At 41.5% G+C, this 20530-nt stretch overlaps 1 protein-coding gene across 1 annotated transcript in view; it reads left to right on the top strand.

The window, feature by feature from the left end:
• The window catches only part of MED13L (mediator complex subunit 13L), a 185292-nt gene that overhangs the window by 109319 nt on the left and 55443 nt on the right, over positions 1–20530 (top strand). The window contains 1 exon segment of the mRNA XM_032229147.1: positions 19001–19146. Within this exon segment, the coding sequence (XP_032085038.1) occupies positions 19001–19146 (146 nt within the window).

Here is a 20530-nt window from a genome sequence, read left to right as displayed (position 1 = left end):
CCTTGGATATGATTGTTCTACACTATCATGCTCATATTTATAAAACTCAGTGCCTCTGTAAAAGGTAAGGATGACTGCTGCGTTTGTGGTGCAATCAGAACATTGCGTGTGTTGAAGTTGTTTTAACGCAAACCAAAGATGCCTTTTAAAAAACAAGTTTACATCCTATTCTTATGCATGCCAGTGCTGTGTGTGAGGTAATTTAAGGTGGTTCTGACAAGTGTCGTCGGCATCTTCATATCCGGTCACATGGGTGGCAAGCCACATCCATCCAGTCACATGGGTGGCAAGCCACTCCCACAAAGGAGGCCACACCCACAGAGTAGGTTCGAACAATTTTTGAAACCCACCACTGATGCTCATCAATCTTTTCAACGTCTTCGTGGTGCTCTGTAGGAAATTCTGTGAGGTTTGTTTTTGTTTTCGTGTAGGTGCCCATCTCACAGGGGCAGCCTTCCTCACACTACAATTATACATGCCGTCAAGCTGTTCCCTTTTGAGTTAAAGCAACGTTGTGCAAAAAAAAAGAGGTGGGGAACAGATTCCTATCTTAGCCCAATAAATTAATGGCCAGAGAGAGAAAAAAGAAAAGCAGAAATAAATGTAGTGTCAGGCCTGCAGTCATATTCCTTTTTTAGGATCTTTGGCCTGCCACACACACTATTATTTCCCTGTGCTGTTTCATTAGTGTAGTAATTGGGAGGGGGAATAGTAAGGAGTAGAATTGTAGAATGTGTTGTTGTCATTCCTTTCTACAAGCCCAAGGTCATCTTTTGTCTCCTCCGCATCATGAACTTTCAACTGGGTTGGAATCCTGGGAAGTTTTCAGATTTGGGATTCCACAGTTTGTTGCCAACATGTCTGTCTTACTAAATTGGAACTTTAAGGATAGCTCTGCCTTGGACTCTGATTTAATTCTGCATGATATTCAGAACGCTGACATCTAGTTGATGTCAACTGTATCTCCGTGATGGCACGCACGCCAGAAGTGCAACGTAGCACACTCTCTGATGTTATGCGAGCCATCGCCCCAGTTCAACTCTGCTGCGGGTGCGAGTCCCGCCGGCCAGCTGGTCTTAGGGTTTCTAGCGTGCATGCGCAGGGTGCTTGCGTGGGGGGGGAAATGCACACATGCATGGGGGCAGGGCATGTGTGTGGGATGCATGCATGCTCGGGGCGCATCCATGCTCAGGGCACATGCATTCATCTTACTTCAAGAAATTGTAAATGCTCCAACATTTAAGAAGAGATTGGTCAACTATCTGTCTGAAGTGGCATAGATTCTCCTGCCGGAGCAGGGAATTGGACTGGAAGACCTCCAAGGTCCCTTCCAACTCTGTGATTCTGTTCTATTCCTCTCGCCCTTCCCTGGTGCGCCATGCACTGGGAAATGAAAAAGCATGGTGCTGCTTCGTTTGGGGAAGGAGAAGTGCCAGTACTTGAGAGGCGGCCTGTAAATTGTTTATAGTCGGAGCCTGCAGCATCTCAGCTCCGACTTCCTCGAGACAGAGCGAGACCCGAGACAACCCCCCTTCCCCCCCCCAATAATAATATTTTTAAAAAACCCGGAGCCATTTGCTTTTTTGTTCCTGATGGACCATCCCTGCCACCGTAGTTTAAAACATTTGACTTCTATGAGCATAAGACCCAACTGGTTTTATTTCTCCCTCCCCGCCCTTCCCCTTTTTTGACTATAGAGCTGCTGCGGTGGTAGCAATCTTCATTTTTCAGCCAGCAATTATTCATCGTGTGACATTGAGACATTAGCTGTTGCCATGGCAACCAGCTGTAAGTAGCAAAGATACAGGCATGATGATGTCAGAAGAGGAGCCTTTGCCTGAAACGCACTACATGTTCAGGTGTGTGTGTGTGTGTGTGTTTGCGCGCGTGTGAGTGCAAGCACGCGTTGTTTTGAAATAAATTATTTTAATGCCTGAGGTTCTTCTTCCCTGTTCCCCTGTTCCATACTTCTTCCTGGGCCGTCTGCGGGAAAGCCCCCGATGATAGCGAGCTTTCCTTCTCGCTTTGCTGTCCCCCACCCCTCACCCCCATCCTATATGTTAACACAATTAGGATTTTAATCAATTCATTGCGGAGGGAGGGAGGGAGGGAGGGAGGGAGGGAGGGAGGGAGAGAGAGAGAGAGAGAGAGAGAGAGAGAGAGAGAGAGAGAGAGAGAGAGAGAGAGAGAGATGGGACAGTTGAAGTCACAGTGCCTCCTGGAGAGATTCGGTGGTTGCTTTTGATGCTCATCTTGAGACTCCCACTTTGGTGAGCTTCCCATTGTCCTTCACTTCAAGGACACCAGGATCTCGGCATAAAACCTGGAAAAATTGGGGGGAGGGGGTGACAGACAAAAAAAGTCATCTAGTCCAACCCCCTGCCCAAGCAGGAGACCCTAGACTATTTCTGACAGAGGGCAGTCCAGTCTCTTCTTGAAAGCTTCCATTGATGAAGCTTCCTCAACTTCCGAACTTCTGTTGATTGCTCTCACTAGATGGAAGCCTAGGCTGGCATCTTCTGCAGATGCCAAAGAATCAAACCATTGAAGTTGAATCTTCCTTTCGAATTTTGATCCAGAAACTTCCAACGCTTTCTCTTAATTTTCGTGACACCTGTCACTTTAGCTCAGAAGCACCAGGACCTAGCCCCTATATGCATTGACACACACACACACACACTACTGAAGATGGTTATTGCATAGATGGGACATTTTGCTCAAAATAGGTTTCATAGACAGGAAAGCATCTGTAGACCTCCTTCTCCCCCTCCCACCCCAATAAAGAGTAATTCACTGAAGTCTATTATTAAAATGGCACTGTGGTATGCCAACCGATCAAATCTTTTGAAGATCATGTACCCTGGGTAACATTAAATTTAGTGGTTTCCTGGGTAAATAGAACAGAAGATCCCAGCCAAGAAATGGTTTGAGGGCACGTCATGCAGCCAAATCAATGGAGCCGAGCAAGTTGGTGGTGGATGGAAGGTATGTAGATGGACGGATGGATGGATGGATGGATGAGTGGGTGGTTGGGTGGTGGATGAAAGGTATGTAGATGGATGGATGGACGGACAGGTGGATGGATGAGTGGGTGGTTGAGTGGTGGATGGAAGGTATGTAGATGGATGGATGGACAGATAAGTGGATGGATGAGTGGGTGGTTGGGTGGTGGATGGAAAGTATGTAGATGGACGAACGGATGGACAGACAGGCGGATGGATGAGTGAGTGGTTGGGTGGTGGATGGAAGGTATGTAGATAGATGGACGAACAGGTGGGTAGGTATGTGAATGGATGGATAGATAAGTGGGTCGTTGGGTGATGGAAGGAAGGTATGTATGTAGATAGAAAGATAGATAGATGGATGGATGGACAGATGGATGGATGGGTGGGTGGTTGAGTGGTGGATGGAAGGTATATAGATCGGTAGATGGATGGACGGATGAACAGAGATATGAACAGCCTTGTTTTCTAATTTCTGAAGTAATTTTGTACATTTTTGAGAAATTGCTTGATGTCTTGGGGATAGGTTTATAGAAGGTTCAAATGAGGTCTTGAGACAAACCTGAGGGGACCTTAAGGTCCTTGAGACCCTTTGTACCTCCCCAAACAGCCCAAATTTCCACATCCTCACTGTTTTTCTAGACCACGTGGTTGGAAAAGTGATCAGTGGCGCATGTAATTTTTTTGCCCCTTTTCTGTCAACCAGCATTAGCAAGACCGGGGTCATAAACGCATGCAGCTCTGTCTGATTAGGAAACAGGGCCGCATCGCGCTAATTAATCCACTGCCAGCTTTGGGGGTTTAATCACAATTGGATATAATACTCCAGTCACTTCAAGTGGCTTATGACTCCCACCAGCAAACCCAGGGACAACTGTTGTTGCCTGCCACAGCAGATAAAAGGCCCAGCGCTGACCTCAAAACTATTTAATTTCTCCCTTTTGCTGAGATTTCACTGCACTGCTAATGTTCAGTGTTTTCCTTCTAATAAAACTGTTTGAGCTGGCAGAGATCCTGAATCAGCAGTGCCCTCCCTTTCTTCCAAACCCTTGAATGCTCTCTTAAAAGCTGATCTTCTTGGAGATTTGCATGAACCTTCCAGGCACCTGGCAGAGAAAGTAGCAGAATCCAATCCTTAATTGCCGTCGGCACGTCTGACCACAGACGATGACAGAGGAGTGGCCAGATGCAAATATTTCAAAGCAACATTTATTTATTCGGTCAATCGGCAGCAAAAAGTTCAAAGAACAAAAAAGCAAAACGCCAAGCAACTGAACCCAATAATATACTAAACCACTGGCAGGATAAATCACCAAATATAACGTTCATTCCTCTATTACTATGTTAATGCGTTTCTTACTCGGGTGATAAATAATGCAAAAATGCTTTCATATTAGGTTGTGTTTTAATGGTACAGCCAAAATCATTCCTTTATTATTATTATTTTTACAACGCCCTGATAATTGAGCTGCTTCTGATTTTTTTGAATTCTCCACCTTGGCAGTCTGAGCTTTACCTGAAAATATAATCAGTTCATCTTACATTTCCGCAGGCGCGCTCTGTTATATTCTAATAACAAATAAATAATATTAATAATAATCAAGCAGCTGACTGCTTAAGAGATATTGTCAGGATTGTCCTTGCGACTATTTTGTTTCCCTGAAAATAAGACAGGGTCTTATTTTCTTTTGACCCCCGAAATAAGGGCTTGGCCTTATTTTCGGGGAGGTCTTATTGTTTTTGAGGTGCAGGAGACGGCAAGCGTGGTCACCTCAGGGCTGCCGTTGTGCTGCAATATTTTCAGGGGGGGCTTATTTTGGGGGAGGGCTTAATTCAGCGCATGCGCTCAAAAGCCCAATTGGGCTTATTATCCGTGGAGGTCTTATTTTCGGGGAAAACAGGGTAGTATCACAATGTCAGAGCGGAAGTCCCCAACTGCGGCAATATCTAACCAACCTTCGGCTGATCACCACGAAAGCAAACCAAGTTTGAAATTATTTTGTTATTGGATGAGGAGAAGCTGGGAAATCTCAGGACCACAGAGAAATTGGACTGAGAATTTAAGAAACCCAGCACCACAAACCCATAAGTGGAAATGGCAAAATAGTTTGTATTATTTCCAAGAAATCTAGAGGCGGTGAGCTTCGCTCAACAACAACGAGGGAAACGGAATTCGTAGTGGAAGAAAACAGTTCACCGAGGGCTTATTTTGGGGAGGGCTTAATTTAGCGCATGCACTCAAAAGCCCAGTTGGGGTTATTATCCGGGGAGGTCTTATTTTGGGGGAAACAGGGTAATAACAAATAAATAATAATAATAATCAGGCAGCTGGCGGCTTCAAGAGATGCTGTTAGGATAGTCCTTGCAACTAACAATCGGCACAACGCCCAATTAAGCTTCCGTATTTTTTTTTAGCATAGTTTTTTGCTTTTACTCTCTTCTGCGGGTTCAACTTTTTCTCTTAAGACCACACGTAGAATACCACATCCAGCTTTGGTCACCACATTATAAAAAAAGATGATTAGAGGGCTGGAGGCTAAACAAATGAAGAACGGTTGCAGGAACTTATGACTGCAGGACTGTAACTTTGTTGCTTGTATCCTTACGATTTATATCGATTGTTTCCTAGTATGATTTGATTGCTTATTTGTACCCTGTGACTATCATTAGGCGTTGTACCTTATGCTTCGTGACAAATGTAGCTTGTCTTTTATGTATACTGAGAGCCTATGCACCAGACACAAATTCCTTGTATGTCCAATCACACCTAGCCAATAAAGAATTCTATTCTATTCCATTCCATTGCATTCCATTCTATATTCCAATATTTATTCTATTCTATTCTATTCGTTCATAGCCATTTATCCCCCCCCGTGACAGTCAATATGTCTAACTAAGCAATAATGATCAAAAAAGAGGTTTTGCAGTCATTTAAATATGTCATTTTATAGTTTTGCTGCTTCAAAAATGATTTCCCGAATTGATTGATTTACTGTTAGTTGATTGCTGCATTTGGATATAATGGCAGGCCGCAATTCCATTCCCTTCAGTGCTATTGGGAGCTGTGCAATTTTTTCAATTATTATTATTTTATAAATTCTTGTCTCCATAGAGGTGAAGGGTCAGCCAAGGGGAAGGGAAATGAAGGAACGGTTGGTGATGATGACAGAATTTGCAGAGATGACAGATACGACCTGTTTAATTATAGAAAAGACAATAACTGCATTTGTTAAGGAATGGAAACCCTTTATGGACTTTTTGCTGAAAATGAAAAAAAAAGTTACTTAATGGGTTTGATGATTAGAAAGGGTAGTTTAAAAAAGAAGGGAAGTCATGCTGGAACCTTAGAGAGGATAAAATTTGCACTTAACTGTAAAGAAAATTGGAAGTGGTTTCGTTATATTTTGTCCTCCTTTTGTCTATTTTTCTTCCTTCTCCTTTGTTTCTTCCTTCGTTTCTTATAACTCTTCTTTGACTTTCCTTTTCCATTTAAATGTTTTAATGCTGTAAAAAACTCTTTTAACAAAACATAATTTAAAAAGTGATGAAATGCAACTGGAAATGCAAGTATGATAGCAAGGAAAGTGATTTATGGATTCTTAAATGTTTGGAATGAGTTATTAAGTATAGAAGAAAGCTGTGATTATTAAGTAACTGGGGTGGGGAAACAATTGCAAATTCTTGGAAGATGGCATTATATAATATTTTTCACCACCAACATTTTGAATAACCTTTTTAATGCCTTTCTGATGCCAAAAGGCCTGCAGGGAATAGAGAAATGATGCATTTTAACTGATTGTTTGTGTGAATGCCATGCAGCTGAATTAACTGTCCTGACCTGTTACAAAAAGAAACTTGTTAGCACAGTATAAACTATTTTTTCACTGGCTTTTGATATTAAAAAGAGAATTGCAGTGATACAGTTTAAAAATCTGGAGCTGTCTGAAGATCACAGGGTAATCGGAATTAAAAAAAAAAGAGACACATTATGTTGAAACTTTAAACTGCTAAGTAATCTATCCCTCAGCAGTGCTAGCCACGTTTATAGTGAATTGGGCTGTTGTGGAGAGAAAGGAAAATAGCAATAGCACTTAGACTTATATGCTGCTTCATAATGCTTTACAGCCCTCTCTAAGCAGTTTACACAGTCAGCCTATGGCCCCAAAAACCTAGGACTTTGGAAGGACGGAAGCCTGCGTCAACCTTGAGCCGGTCAGGATCGAACTGTTGGCAGTCGGTGGAGTTAGCCTGCAATACTGCATTCTAACCACTGGGCCACCAGGGCTCTTTGATGGAGTTACAGAGGACTTGTTATCTACAACATGTTTTAGGTCCAGAAGTACTGGATACCATCTGGAGGCAGCTAAGGCAGTAGTGAAGTAATGGAACAACAAGGGTGGGAGACGATAAAAATTAAAACAAGGATAATGTAACAGTATCAGAATGGTGGCGCAGTGGTTAGAATGCAGTACTGCAGGCTATGTCTGCTGCCTGCCGGCTGCCTGCAATTTGGCAGATCGAATCTCACCAGGCTCAAAGTTGACTCAGTCTTCTGTCCATCCGAGGTGGGTCAAATGAGGACCCAGATTGTTGGGGGCAAAAGGATGACTCTATAACCACTTAGAGAAGGGCTGCAAAGCACTATGAAGAGGTATATAAGTCTTAAGGGCTATTGCTATAAAAAGATGGGTGGGTGGAGAAGCAGGGAGCCAGCGGGGGGGGGGGAGGTGGGATTTGCTATCAATCTATAGCTACTTCCAAGTTTATTTTGTAGGAAGGTGAGCACAGAGCAGTCATATCATCTTCCTCCTCTTCTGTATCCAGATTAAACGCAATAATGGAGCCACCACTTTCTTGGCCTTGTCATTAGCCCAAACGAAGCCATTGTCAGGACATGTTCCTGGTAGTAACCGGCATTTACCAGCAGAGTAAATGTGCATTTCATCATGTGCTTTGCATCTCTCTGCATTCACTTGGTGTGTTGTTTACCCACTATTGGCCTCCACTTGAGCATACAGGCAGTCCTCCACTTCTGACCACAACTGAGCCCAAAAGCTGTGTGGTTGTGAGAAATTGGTCAACCGAGTTCGCTCCAATTTTTTTTATGACTTTTCCCACCACAGTTGTTAAGTGGATCGCTGCAGTTCTTAGATTAGTCACATGGCGGTTAAGTGACTCTGCCCCCCCCCATTGATTTCTCTTGTCAGAGGGTCGCAAAATGGGATCAAGTGACCCCAGGATGCTGCAACCCTTATAAATGAGAGTCAGGTGCCAATCATCCGAATATAAATCATGTGACCCTGGGGATGTGGCAACAGCCCTAAATGTGAAAAACGTCCAGTAGTCACTTTTTTTTAATTGCCATTGTAATTTCGAATAGTCTGTAATAGAATAGAATAGAATAGAATAGAATAGAATAGAATAGAATTCTTTATTGGCCAAGTGTGATTGGACACACATGGAATTTTGTCTTTGGTGCAGATGCTCTCAGTGTACATAAAAGGACAAGATGCATTCATCACAAATCACAATTTAATGATAGCCATTAAATTGCAATCAAATCATACTAGGAAATGATCAATATAAACTGTAAGGATACAAGCAACAAAGTTAGAATCCTGCAGTCATAAGTGGGAGGAGATGGGTGATAGGAACGATGAGAAGACTAAGAGTAATAGTAATGCAGACTTAGTAAATAGTTTGACAGTGTTGAGGGAATTATTTGTTTAGCAGAGTGATGGCGTTTGGATAAAAACTGTCCTTGTGTCTAGTTGTTCTGGTGTGCGGTGCTCCATAGTGTCGTTTTGAGGGTAGGAGTTGAAACAATTTATGTCCAGGATGCAAGGGGTCCGTAGATATTTTCACAGCCATTGTAAGTTGAGGACTACCTGTATTGGTTGTTCACACAGGCAACTCTTATCCCCAAAGGGTGAGAGGCTTTGGTGTTAAAACTTCACTTGACTTTTGTGAATCAATTCACACAGTGGCCCAAACCCACACAATCTTGTCAGTTCCTTACTTTGTCTCAAATTGCTTCCATGTTTGACAACAAAGCTCTCTCTCTGTCTCTCTGTCTCTCTGTCTCTCTTCTCTCTCTCTCTGTCTCTCTCTGTCTCTCTCTGTCTCTCTCTCTCTGTCTCTCTCTTTCTCTTTCTCTCTGTCTCTGTCTCTGTCTCTCTCTCTCTCCCTCTCCCTCTCCCTCCCTCTCTCTCTCTCTCTCTCTCTCTCTTCTTCTTGGTTTTTTTTTAATTTGCTTGCAAAAAGGGAAATAGTGAAGAGTTAGAGATAACATCAGCCAGAAAAGAGAATATCAAGAGACAAAACAAGATTATTTCCAGCATGCCAGTTTTGGCAAGAACGTGCCTACTACCCAGTGTCAAGATAATGCCTTTTCTAACATTATCTAAACACTTTTCATAATGCAAAAGAAGTGGGGATAACACAGGATGTTATTGCTGCTGCGCTCTGGATGTTACTGAAACAAATGGGCTAATTAATAAATCTTAGATGAGTATCTTCTTTTCTCTTTTTCTTTTCTCTTTTCTCTTTTTCTTTTCTCTTTTCTTTTCTCTTTTCTTCTCCTTTCTTCTTTTCTCTTTTCTTTTCTTTTCTTTTTCTCTTTTCTCTTCTCTTTTCTCTTCTCTTTTCTTTTCTCTTCTCTTTTCTTTTCTCTTTTCTTTTCTCTTTTCTCTTTTCTTCTCGTTCCTTCTTTTCTCTTTTTCTTTTCTTCTTTTCTTTTCTCTTTCCTTTTTCTCTTTTCTTCTCTTTTCTCTTCTTTTCTGTTTTATTTTTTCTCTCTCTTCTTTTCTCTTCTTTTCTTTTCTAGCTTACCATTTGTTAATTTGTCCAACAGCAAGCAATTCCCTCCATCGGATAGATTTTAAATGGGACAGTCTGCGGTCAGAAGCAGTTTATGTTTGCTGGTGGAAGGAAAAGGGGGGTCCAGACTCATTGCTAACTTTGAATTTAGCCTTATTCTTTTTTTAAAATTGGGTTGTATGGACAGTCTCCTGGCTCCCTTTCAAGCTCAGAAAAGTTGCAGCCTCGGAAATTGCAAGAGGTGTTGTGTTACACACACACACACACCCTTGTGCACCAAAAAGCTTTTTTTGTGGGGGTGGGAGCCAGATCTGGAACATTGCATGACTTTCGTCCTGTAGCTTTCCCGAAATGAAACTGAGCCTTTCTAAAACCAAAACTTTCGGTTTGGAGAGAGCGTTTCTAAATGTTGCGCTCTTTTCAACGATATAAGCAATGCGGCTTTGAGCTAATAAACGAAACACGATTAGACAAGTTTAAAGGGGTGGCGCATGTGCCTCTAGGCGTCGACGTGAGAGTCATGGAAAGAAACACAGTTATGATGAAATCCCGCACAAAGAGGCATTTGTTGTTCGCATGAGATTGAATTTTAAAGGGCGGTGGGGAAATGGGCGAAGGTGGCCGAGGAACCAGACGAACATAAAAAAAGAAAGAAAAGAAGCAGTCGTGTTTTATGTCGTGAAAAAAGCAGGAATTTGCTGTTAAACGGATTACTACAATTGCAGGGCCCCTAATGAATAGCAATAGCCCTTAGACTTATATACCACTTCCCAGTGCTTTTACAGCCCTTTCTAAGCGGTTTACAGAGTCAGCCTCTTGCCCCCAATGATCTGGGTCCTCATTTTACCCACCTCTGAAGGAGGGAAGGCTGAATCAACCTTGAGCTGGTGAGAATTGAACTGCTGGCAGTTGGCAGAGTTAGCTTGCAATATTGCTTTCTAACTACTGCACACCTTAAGAGGAAGGAAGGAAGGAAGGGAGGGAGGGAGGGAGGGAGGGAGGAAAGCCAATAGCAATAGCACTTAGACTTATAGACCGCTTCCCAGTGCTTTTACAGCCCTCTCTAAGCGGTTTACAGAGTCAGCCTCTTGCCCCCAACGATCTGGGTCCTCATTTTAGCCACCTCTGAAGGAGGGAAGGCTGAGTCAACCTTGAGCTGGTAAGAATTGAACTGCTGGCAGTTGGCAGTTAGCTTGCAATATTGCTTTCTAACTACTGCACACCTTAAACGGAAGGAAGGAAGGAAGGAAGGAAGGAAGGAAGGAAGGAAGGAAGGAAAGCAATAGCAATAGCAATAGCAATAGCACTTAGACTTATATACCGCTTCACAGTGCTTTTACAGCCCTCTCTAAGTGATTTACTGTGTCAGCCTCTTGCCCCCAACAATCTGGGTCCTCATTTCACTAACTTAGGAAGAATAGAAGGCTGAATCAACCTTGAGCCAGGTCAGGATCGAACTGCTAGCTGTGGGCAGAGTCAGCCTGCAATACCTCATTCTAACCTCTGTGAAAGGAGGGAGGGAGGGAGGGAGGGAGGGAGGGAGGAAGGAAGGAAGGAAGGAAGGAAGGAAGGAAGGAAGGAAAGCAATAGCAATAGCAATAGCAATAGCACTTAGACTTATATACCACTTCACAGTGCTTTTACAGCCCTCTCTAAGTGGTTTACAGAGTCAGCCTCTTGCCCCCAACAATTTGGGTCCTCATTTTACCCACCTCAGAAGGTATCTTGCTACTAGTGCTCTAAAAATCATAGTGGATAGGTGAACCTTTCGTATTGTTCACAGTAATTATGAATGGACCGAGTGATTGACATAACCTAATGCTTTTTTTCTGTAAAAAAGAAAAAAAGAGAGAGCATAGGAAGTGCCTTTTCAAGTGGCTTGTAAGCTTTGGCTCGAGATGGAAAGTCTACGTTGGAAAACTCGTCAATTTGGCACGTCCCGTATATCACTAGCTCCTCAATTGGGATTCTTGTTGGCTCTGGAGGATGAGCAATTGGTCACTATTTTAGATTCCGTTAAGCAGAAGATGAATTTCAATGACATCTGATTAAGTTAATTATTTCCAGAAAGCCCTTCATGTATATCTCTTTATGTTGATCAAAGCCAAGCCCTCGCGGGATATTGGGGCATTCAGGCGTCTAGGCGAAGTGGCTGTGTTGGCACACTTGGCTGATTATTCAAAATTAAGAGCTATTTAATCCTCCAAAGAGAAACATTTTACATGGAAATCAAGCACATGTAGAGGCTTCGTCTGTGTTTCCATCTAGTTTCCCAGGCTGCTCTGTACCATTGGGGGCAGGGGCGGGCATAGAAAGCATTGAGGCAGGGGGCAATTTAACCTTTCGAAGGTATCTGCGCTATTACAAATTACTTGAATAAGGACATTTTCATAAATGTTGCTAAATTATTAACATTTTATATTGTGTAAATGTGTACCTTTGGAGACAGGTGTGAATGTGAATAGAATAGAGGATAGGGCAGCTGAAATTATTATTATTTTTTTGTGCTGAAACTGAGATTTAAAACAAACAAACAAACCCTATATTGTCCCTTTGCTCCAAATGTGAATCACCTTATGGAAGCAAAGTTATTTCTTACTTGATTATTCCTTCTTCTCCAAATGTCATAGCAACAGCAAAAGCCCTTAGACTTATATACTGCTTTGTAGTGCTTCACAACCCTCTCTAAGCAATTTTACAGAGTCAGCGTCTTGCCCCCAACGGTCTGGGTCCTCATTTTAACGACCTCAGAAGGATGGAAGGCTGAGTGAAGCTTGAGCTGGTCGGGATCGAACTCCTGCCAGTGGGCAGAGTTTGCCTGCAATACTGCATTCTCACCACTGTGCCATAACGGCAATAGAATTAGAATTAGAACTTATATACCGCTTCATGGTGCTTTCCAGCCCTCTCTAAGCGGTTTGCAGAGTCAACCTTGAGCCGATGAGGATTGAACTGCTGGCAATCAGCAGAGTTAGCCTGCAATGCTGCATTTTAACCACTGTGTACGATGGATGGAGGATGGATGGAAGGAAGGAAGAATAATAGCAATAGTCAGCAGAATTAGCCTGCAATGCCGCAATCTAACTGCTGCGCCACCATGGTTAAGGTAGCATAACTTGAACAGGACTTTTTTTAATATGGATTTGCACCCTCTTTACAAGCTGTACTGTGTATCTTTAAATATAACGTTGAGAAGTAGACCCACGAAGGGTGGGATTATATTTTTCTCTTTGAAACTGAGAAACAAAATAAAAAAGGTGCCTAGGGAATTCCTTTATGTTTAATCTAGAGCCCCATGCTGCAGGTAGTCCTTGACTTACAACGGTTCATTTAGTGACCATTGCTAGTTACAACGGCCCTGGTGACTTACGACTATTTTTCAAACTTACGACCACCGCAACACCTCCATGGTCAGGTGATCAAAATTCAGACGCTTGGCAACTGGCTCGCATTTATGATGCTTTTAGTGTCCCTTTTGCCACCTTTGATTCGATTTGCTTGGTTTCAACAGCTTTACTACACTTTTATTATTTTATGCAAAAAATATATATATACACCCACTTTGGGACTTTCGTCTAGCGCTTAAACTTTGAATGTGGGAGCCACACTTTAAAAAAAAAAACAGGCAGAAAAAAAAAGAATCTGATTTAATTTAAATACTCCTAATGTTTTTAATCTTGTTTCCTTTCCCCCACATTAACATTTTCAATTAATTGGAAGCTTTGAAAGGGGCTAATTTGGAAGGCTGCATTCAAGCCCGGGGCTAGTTATATTTCTGCTTTATGTTTATATATATATATACACACACACACACACAAAGCCATACTGGCTAGGAAGCACACGTGAGTGCTTTAATAGAATTGCAGTAACTGTTTTGGGCCACAGGAGGGTTTGCCAATGAAGAGGAGAATGTGTGTTTTGGTCGTTAAATAGCACCTCTGCTTTCCTGCAATTTTTTTTGGGGGGGGGGGGGAGGTGGTTGCTTGCATTCCTTAAGCCAGACTCTCTTCATGCTGGAGCAAGAACAGTGGAGTAGTTACAGGAATATGCAGACAGTTCTGGCGTATCTGCTTGGAGGTAATCCTCTACGTTTGTTCACAATTGAGACCAGGACCACCAATCGCTGTGCAAGATGGTTGTTAAGAGAGTCGTGTCCAATTTTAAAACCTTTTTGCCCAGGTTCTTCAGTGAATCACTGCAGCTCTTAGGTAAATCTCATGGAGGAGGGAAGAAGGAAGGAGAATAGAATAGAACTAGAATAAGACTAGAATAGAATGAATATTAGAGTACAATGTAATAGAATGGAATTAGACTAGACTAAAATAGAATAGAATTGGAACAGAATGAATATTGGAATAGAGTAGAATAGAATTAGAGAATACTAGACTAGACTAACTATAATGAATATTAGAGAAGAGTAGAGTAGAATAAGACTAGACTAGACTAGAATGAATATTATAGTAGAATAGAATTAGACTAGACTAGACTAAAATAGATTAGAATAGAATTAGAATAGAATGAATATTGGAATAGAATAGAATTAGAATAGAATGAATATTGGAATAAAATAGAATAGAATTAGAATAGAATGAATATTGGAATAGAATAGAATGAATATTGGAATAGAATAGAATGAATATTGGAATAGAATAGAATTAGAATAGAATGAATATTGGAATAAAATAGAATAGAATTAGAATAGAATGAATATTGGAATAGAATAGAATAGAATGAATATTGGAATAGAATAGAATAGAATGAATATTGGAATAGAATAGAATTAGAATAGAATGAATGTTGAATAGAATGAAATAGAATTGAATGAATATTGGAATAGAATAGAATTAAACTAGACTAGACTAAAATAGAATAGAATTAGAATAGAATGAATATTGGAATAGAATAGAATGAATATTGGAATAGAATAGAATTAGACTAGACTAGACTAGAATAGAATAGAATGAGGAGGGAAGAAGGAAGGAGAATAGAATGGAATATAGAACATAACAGAATAGGAACTTTATTATCACTTTAAATGTACACGGATCAGCATACATTAAAACGGAATCTGATTGCCCCCAGCTCTCAAAAGATGGCCATTATGCATATACCCACATACACCCACATAAATGGCAAGGAGAAACATCACTGTCTCGTTCGAATGTTTACATACACATGGTGGTGGTGGTGGTGGTGGTGGGAAACGGAACCCTGCAAATTGACAAGACGGAGAGCCTAAGGAACAATGCGGATCCAGAATCTAGTTGTCCTGCGAGAAATACTTGGAATCCTCCTCCCAGAGGGGGAGCAAGAGAAACTGATCACGGGGTGGGTGGGCCCTCACAATGCTTCAAGCTCTGAGCACAGAGCGCTTTATAAGTATAAGTATAATCTTTATTGTCATTGTACTTAAATACAACGAAATTGGTTTTAACCTCACTGGTGCAAAATCATAGCAGAAACGAAAAAAGAAGGAAAAAGATTTTTTTTTTTAGCAGTATAGCCTGTGACAGTTTCTTTAACAATCAAACAACAACCCCTGCCTATCCCAGGTCCTCGGGAAGGACTCAATCGGTGGATTAAAAAAAATGCCCAGTGCAGGTCTAAACATCTGGCTGACTCTGGGGCCCACAATAATAATCAATATATTATCTTCCTGGGTGTACGTGAATGCAGTTTGGAACCCGGCAAAGATTCCCAGTGGATGTCTGTCATACATCTATTTAAAATAATTAACTTATCTTTCAACCTAGAAGAGTCACCAGGTGGCTTACGACAGCTGTTAAAATATAATTAAGCAGAAAACCGTTATTTAATAATAACCGTATTAAAAAAAAAAAAGGAACACGGTGGGGGAAAAAAAACCACACCGTAACGGAATTGGAAGAATGCAGAACTGAAGAGATGGCAAGCCATTTCAAAGGAAGATTTGGTGGTGGTGGGGGGGGGGGGGGGGTTAAAGGACGAAAATTCCAGAAATGTTGGGTGTTGTTTTGTGTGTTTTGTTCTCCATGCATGTGCTTGCTACTTTTTTTTTTTTTAAGATTGTCTCCAGATATGAAACCTCCACGCTAACCCCCCACCCCCTCCATAAATCACTTCGCTGTCATGTTTTTAGGTTTCATATTTTTGAGATCCTGGGGAAAAAGAAAATTAAAATTGGGAGCCTTTCTTGTGTTTCTCCACCATACACGTTCCTTCTTTCTCGTTCAGGTCGATCCAAGTTAATAAATAAGTGACTCTCGCACATCTGCCTTTTTAAAAATAACAAAAAAAAAAAATTTTCCCTGCATTTTGTAAGTTCTCCAGCTGCTTTTCATTACAGTCCGCATTTCGCACGGAGCCGATTGCCATGGTGTCAGTAAACAGATAATGGACATGTGCCATTTAAGCTGTGCATTTGCAGGCACTTGCTTAGCTGGCTGCCCCAGGACACTCTGTTCAGCTGTCATTCTCATCAACATTTGGAATTTCTTATTCTTACGGTCGTTAAGTGTGAACGACATATAGTTCATTGCGGGACACATCTGTTCCGCCATTATAGGCTGTGCATGGAATTCGTTCTGTTGGGGGGGGGGGGAACAAACAAACAAATAAACAAACACCACCCCCACCCCCGGAGCTATTTGATATTTTCTTTCTTTTTTAAAGTTTTTTTATTTTTTATTCTCTTACATACAATCATACATTCACATAGTTGTTATTCTTATACATTTGTTATTCCATTTAAAAGGGTATAATATAGAATTTGGGTTGCTTTATTTATCATCCCTTTCGTCTGTTGTAACACCACCTTGTTTTCCATTTCTTTTATCCCTCACTCTCTTCTCTCCTTCTTTCCTCCTCCCCTTCCCCTTCCTTCTTCCCTTACCTCTCTCCTACTCTTACTCTTCTCCTTTCTACCCTATCTCCTTCTCTTCCTTCCATCCTCCTCTCCTTACTTCTTCCTTCCTTCCCTCCCTCCTCTTCCTCTCCTCCTCTCCTCCTCTCTCCCTTTCTTCTTCTGTTGTTATAGGCGTCTCTTTCAAATTTCAGTTTATGTTTCCTTGGGATGGTATTTCCGCAAACCCAAATATAGTTTAGTATCATTTCTTATGTCCTTTCCTTTGCTAATCTATCCTAACTGGTGTTTCCCACCTTTTATATCTCGCTCTTGAATATATACTTGTATATTTAGTACTTTGCTATTTGCTATTTTCTTTTTTTTTTTGCAATTTTTTTTATTTTTAAACATAAAAAACAACATAAAAAAATTCTCATCCATTACATACAGCATGTCGTTTGTTACAAGTGTTTTTGCATCCATATTCTCAATTACATATACAATCACAGATTTTCCGTCTAATATAACTAGATACCTCACTTTCATTGAACAACATATATTCAATTATATTATATATAGAAAGAAAATACATTTCTTTCTTTTCAATAAACCTAATTCCCTTACATTCTTGATTGTCTGTTTAATAACAATATACCTTTATATAATCACTTGTCCCATTCTGAATATTTTTACAGTATAAAAGAATTTACCAACTATTTATATTTATATATATCACTTTTCAATTATGTATAATCCCACCAATCATCCATCGAGTATGCTTATGTTCATTATTATCCTTGTACATCATACATTTAAACAAAAATGTTATTACTTCATTTTTCAACAAGGTATTCTAAATACTCACTTCATATATATGAATGTTACAAATGTAACAAAGGCAACAGTAAAAATATTGGCTTTCTGTCTGGATGGTCTCTTGTGATGAGCCGATAGACAGAGAAAGGAAGCAGTATGCCTCCTCCCATATTTGGGCATACCAGGGGTTGTGACACTAAATACATACATACATACATACATACATACATACATACATACATACATACATACATACATACATTCATTCATACATACATACATACATACATACATACATACATACATACCAATTTTTGATTACTTTCTTATTAAAATTATTTATCAACAACAGGATATCTTTATAATATACACTTAGGGTTATACATTATATCTTCTATCAAATATACAGCTATTTGATATTTTCTTATCTCCAATTCGTAGTGGTGCCTTGTCCTGCAGGTGGGAAATTTCATTATGTGCGCAGGCTGATTTTCATGCTCAAAACAGCAGAAAGGCTCAACATTTATGTATAGACATACAGGTAGCCCTCAACGTACAAGCACAATTGAACCCAAAAATTATGTTGTTAAGGACTACCTCTTTTTGCAAGGAGGATCTGACAAGTTCTACTACCTACAACAGGCAAGATAAAACATGTGAAGAATGGTTACAGGAATTGGATATATCCAGTCTAATGAAAAGAAGGACTAGGAGTGATATGATATCAGTGTTCCAATATCTGAGGGGCTGCCAGAAAGAAGAGGGGGTCAACTTATTTTCCAAAGCACCAGAAGGCAGGGCAAGATGCAATGGGTGGAAACTAACCAAGGAGAGAAGCAACCTAGAACCAAGAAGAAATTTCCTGACAGTGAGAACAATTGATCAGTGGAACAACTTGCTCCAGAAGTTTTAAATGTTCCAGCACTGGAAATTTTAAAGAAGAGATTGGATAACTCATTTGTCTGAAATGGTATAGGGTTTCCTGCCCAAGCAGGGAGTTGGACTAGAAGACCTCCAAGGTCCCTTCCAACTCTACTATTCTATAAGTCTGTAGAGATTCTCCGTCATCCAGGTTGTCCCAAAGGTGTTTTTTTTCAAGAGGCAACTGGACTCTCTTATTTTTTCTTTGAAGACATTTCACTTCTCATCCAAGGAGCTTCTTCAGCTTTGGACAGAATGGTGGGGAATGGAAGGATTGATACTCCTTGCAGACAGCTGGTCATTTGCATCCTTTTGGAGTGTCGTTGAGGCCACTTGGAGGTTTATCTGTGTCTTCACGGTCACCCAAGTTCCTGGTTCCTTTAGTCTGGAACTTTTCCCCCCCTGTGGAAATCCATTCCTACTCCTACACTAGTCCATCCCAAATTGTATCATTATTCTATGTTCTATGAGAATGGGCTTACCCCGTTTCCCGACCCCTGTGGCTTGTGAATTCTATCCGAGCGAGACTCATAGAATTTGGAGGACTCCCAAGGCGCTGATTTAACGAGTTGCTTATTTCTTTCTTTCTTTCTTTCTCTCCCTCTCTCTCTCCCTGCAGTGAGCATTTGTCCTGCGCCTTCACATTCTTCCTCCACGGAGAAAGCAACGTGTGTACCAGTGTGGAGATCGCACAGCACCAGCCGATCTACCTTATCAGCGAGGAGCACCTCCACATGGCCCAATCCTCTCCCATGCCTTTTCAAGGTAGGCCGCGTGTCCTTTGGGTGGCGGGGGGGCTTCTCGGCGTGATGTAACCTCGAACAAAACATCTCCAGAGTTGGTTCCCCCCCTCCTCTTTTCCATTTCTGGGATGTGAATGAAGCTGCGTTCACTCTAAACCAGCGATGGCTAAACCTTTGTGTCGTTGTGTGCCAAAAGCGCATACTTTCGTACCCATAATGGAATGCGTGCGTGACCCCCCCCCCTCTGCGCTCCCTACCGCTGCCTTTTTGGGGTCTAGCAGGCCTCCCTGCAGCCTCCTATGACCAAAAACAGTGTCATGAAATCATGAATTCCGGTTTGCCGGCTTCAACGTAAGATACAAGACATAAAGTTCACTCATTGGGAAAAATATGGGTCTAAGTGATTAGATTCTAGTCCAAGAGAAAGCGATATGGCATTTTTGGGCTTGCCTAAGTACTGGTGGGGTACAGAGGTAGTCCTCAACTTACAACTCTCCTTTTAATGACCGTTCAGAGTTACTGTGGCACCGGTGAATGGGGCTTTTAATAACGTAACACGCTTCATAACCGTTGCAGCGTCCCCGTGATCATGAGATCAAAATTCGGATGTTTGGCAACTCGGCTCCTATTTAAGGTGGTCGCAGAGTTCACTTAACAACCCTGTTGCTTATTGAACGACCGCAGCGATTCACTGAACAGCAAGAAAGGGCATGAAACTCCCTTAATGACTGTCCTGCTTAGCGATGGAAATGTTGGCTTTGCTTGTAGTCACGAGTCGTGGACTGCCTATAGCGAAGTCCTTGACTACAAACAGAGGGAGCCGGGTTCAAGTCCACCTTCAGCTAGGGGAAATTCCCGGGGTGGGGGTTAGGCCCCGTTGTGCTCTTTCTCAGCCCAAGCAACCTCACAGGGTGTGTGTGTGTGTGTGTGTGTGTGTGTGTGTGTGTGTGTGTGTAAGTACAGTAGGAAATGCGAGATAATGCTGCCTTGAGCTCTCCTCTTTGCCAGAAGCAGGCACCTGATAATTACCATATTTTTCAGAGTAGAAGACGTACCTTTTCCAGTCAAAAAACAGGCTGAAAATCTGGGTGTGTCTTATAACTGAATATGGCATTTTTTTGCCTCCTGAAATCCCACCCGCTTCATCAAAATGGCCGTGCAGAGCCTTTAGGAGGCTTTCAGAGAGCTCCTGAGGGCTGGGGAGGACGGAAATGAGCAAAAAACGGGCCATCTTTTGCTCAATCCCCCCAGCCCCCAGGATCACTCTATAAGCCTCCTAAGGCTATCCATGCCCCCTTTTTGACAAAAAAACCTGGCCCATTTTCATGAAAATGGGCCATTTTGTGCTCGTTTTTGCCCTTCGCTGAACACTCTACAAGGCTCCTAAAGGCTATTCATGCCCTTTT

The sequence above is a fragment of the Thamnophis elegans genome, chromosome 13, assembly GCF_009769535.1.
Source record: "Thamnophis elegans isolate rThaEle1 chromosome 13, rThaEle1.pri, whole genome shotgun sequence".
Classification (NCBI taxonomy): Eukaryota; Metazoa; Chordata; class Lepidosauria; order Squamata; family Colubridae; genus Thamnophis; species Thamnophis elegans.
This window is presented reverse-complemented; position numbering and strand designations above follow the sequence as displayed.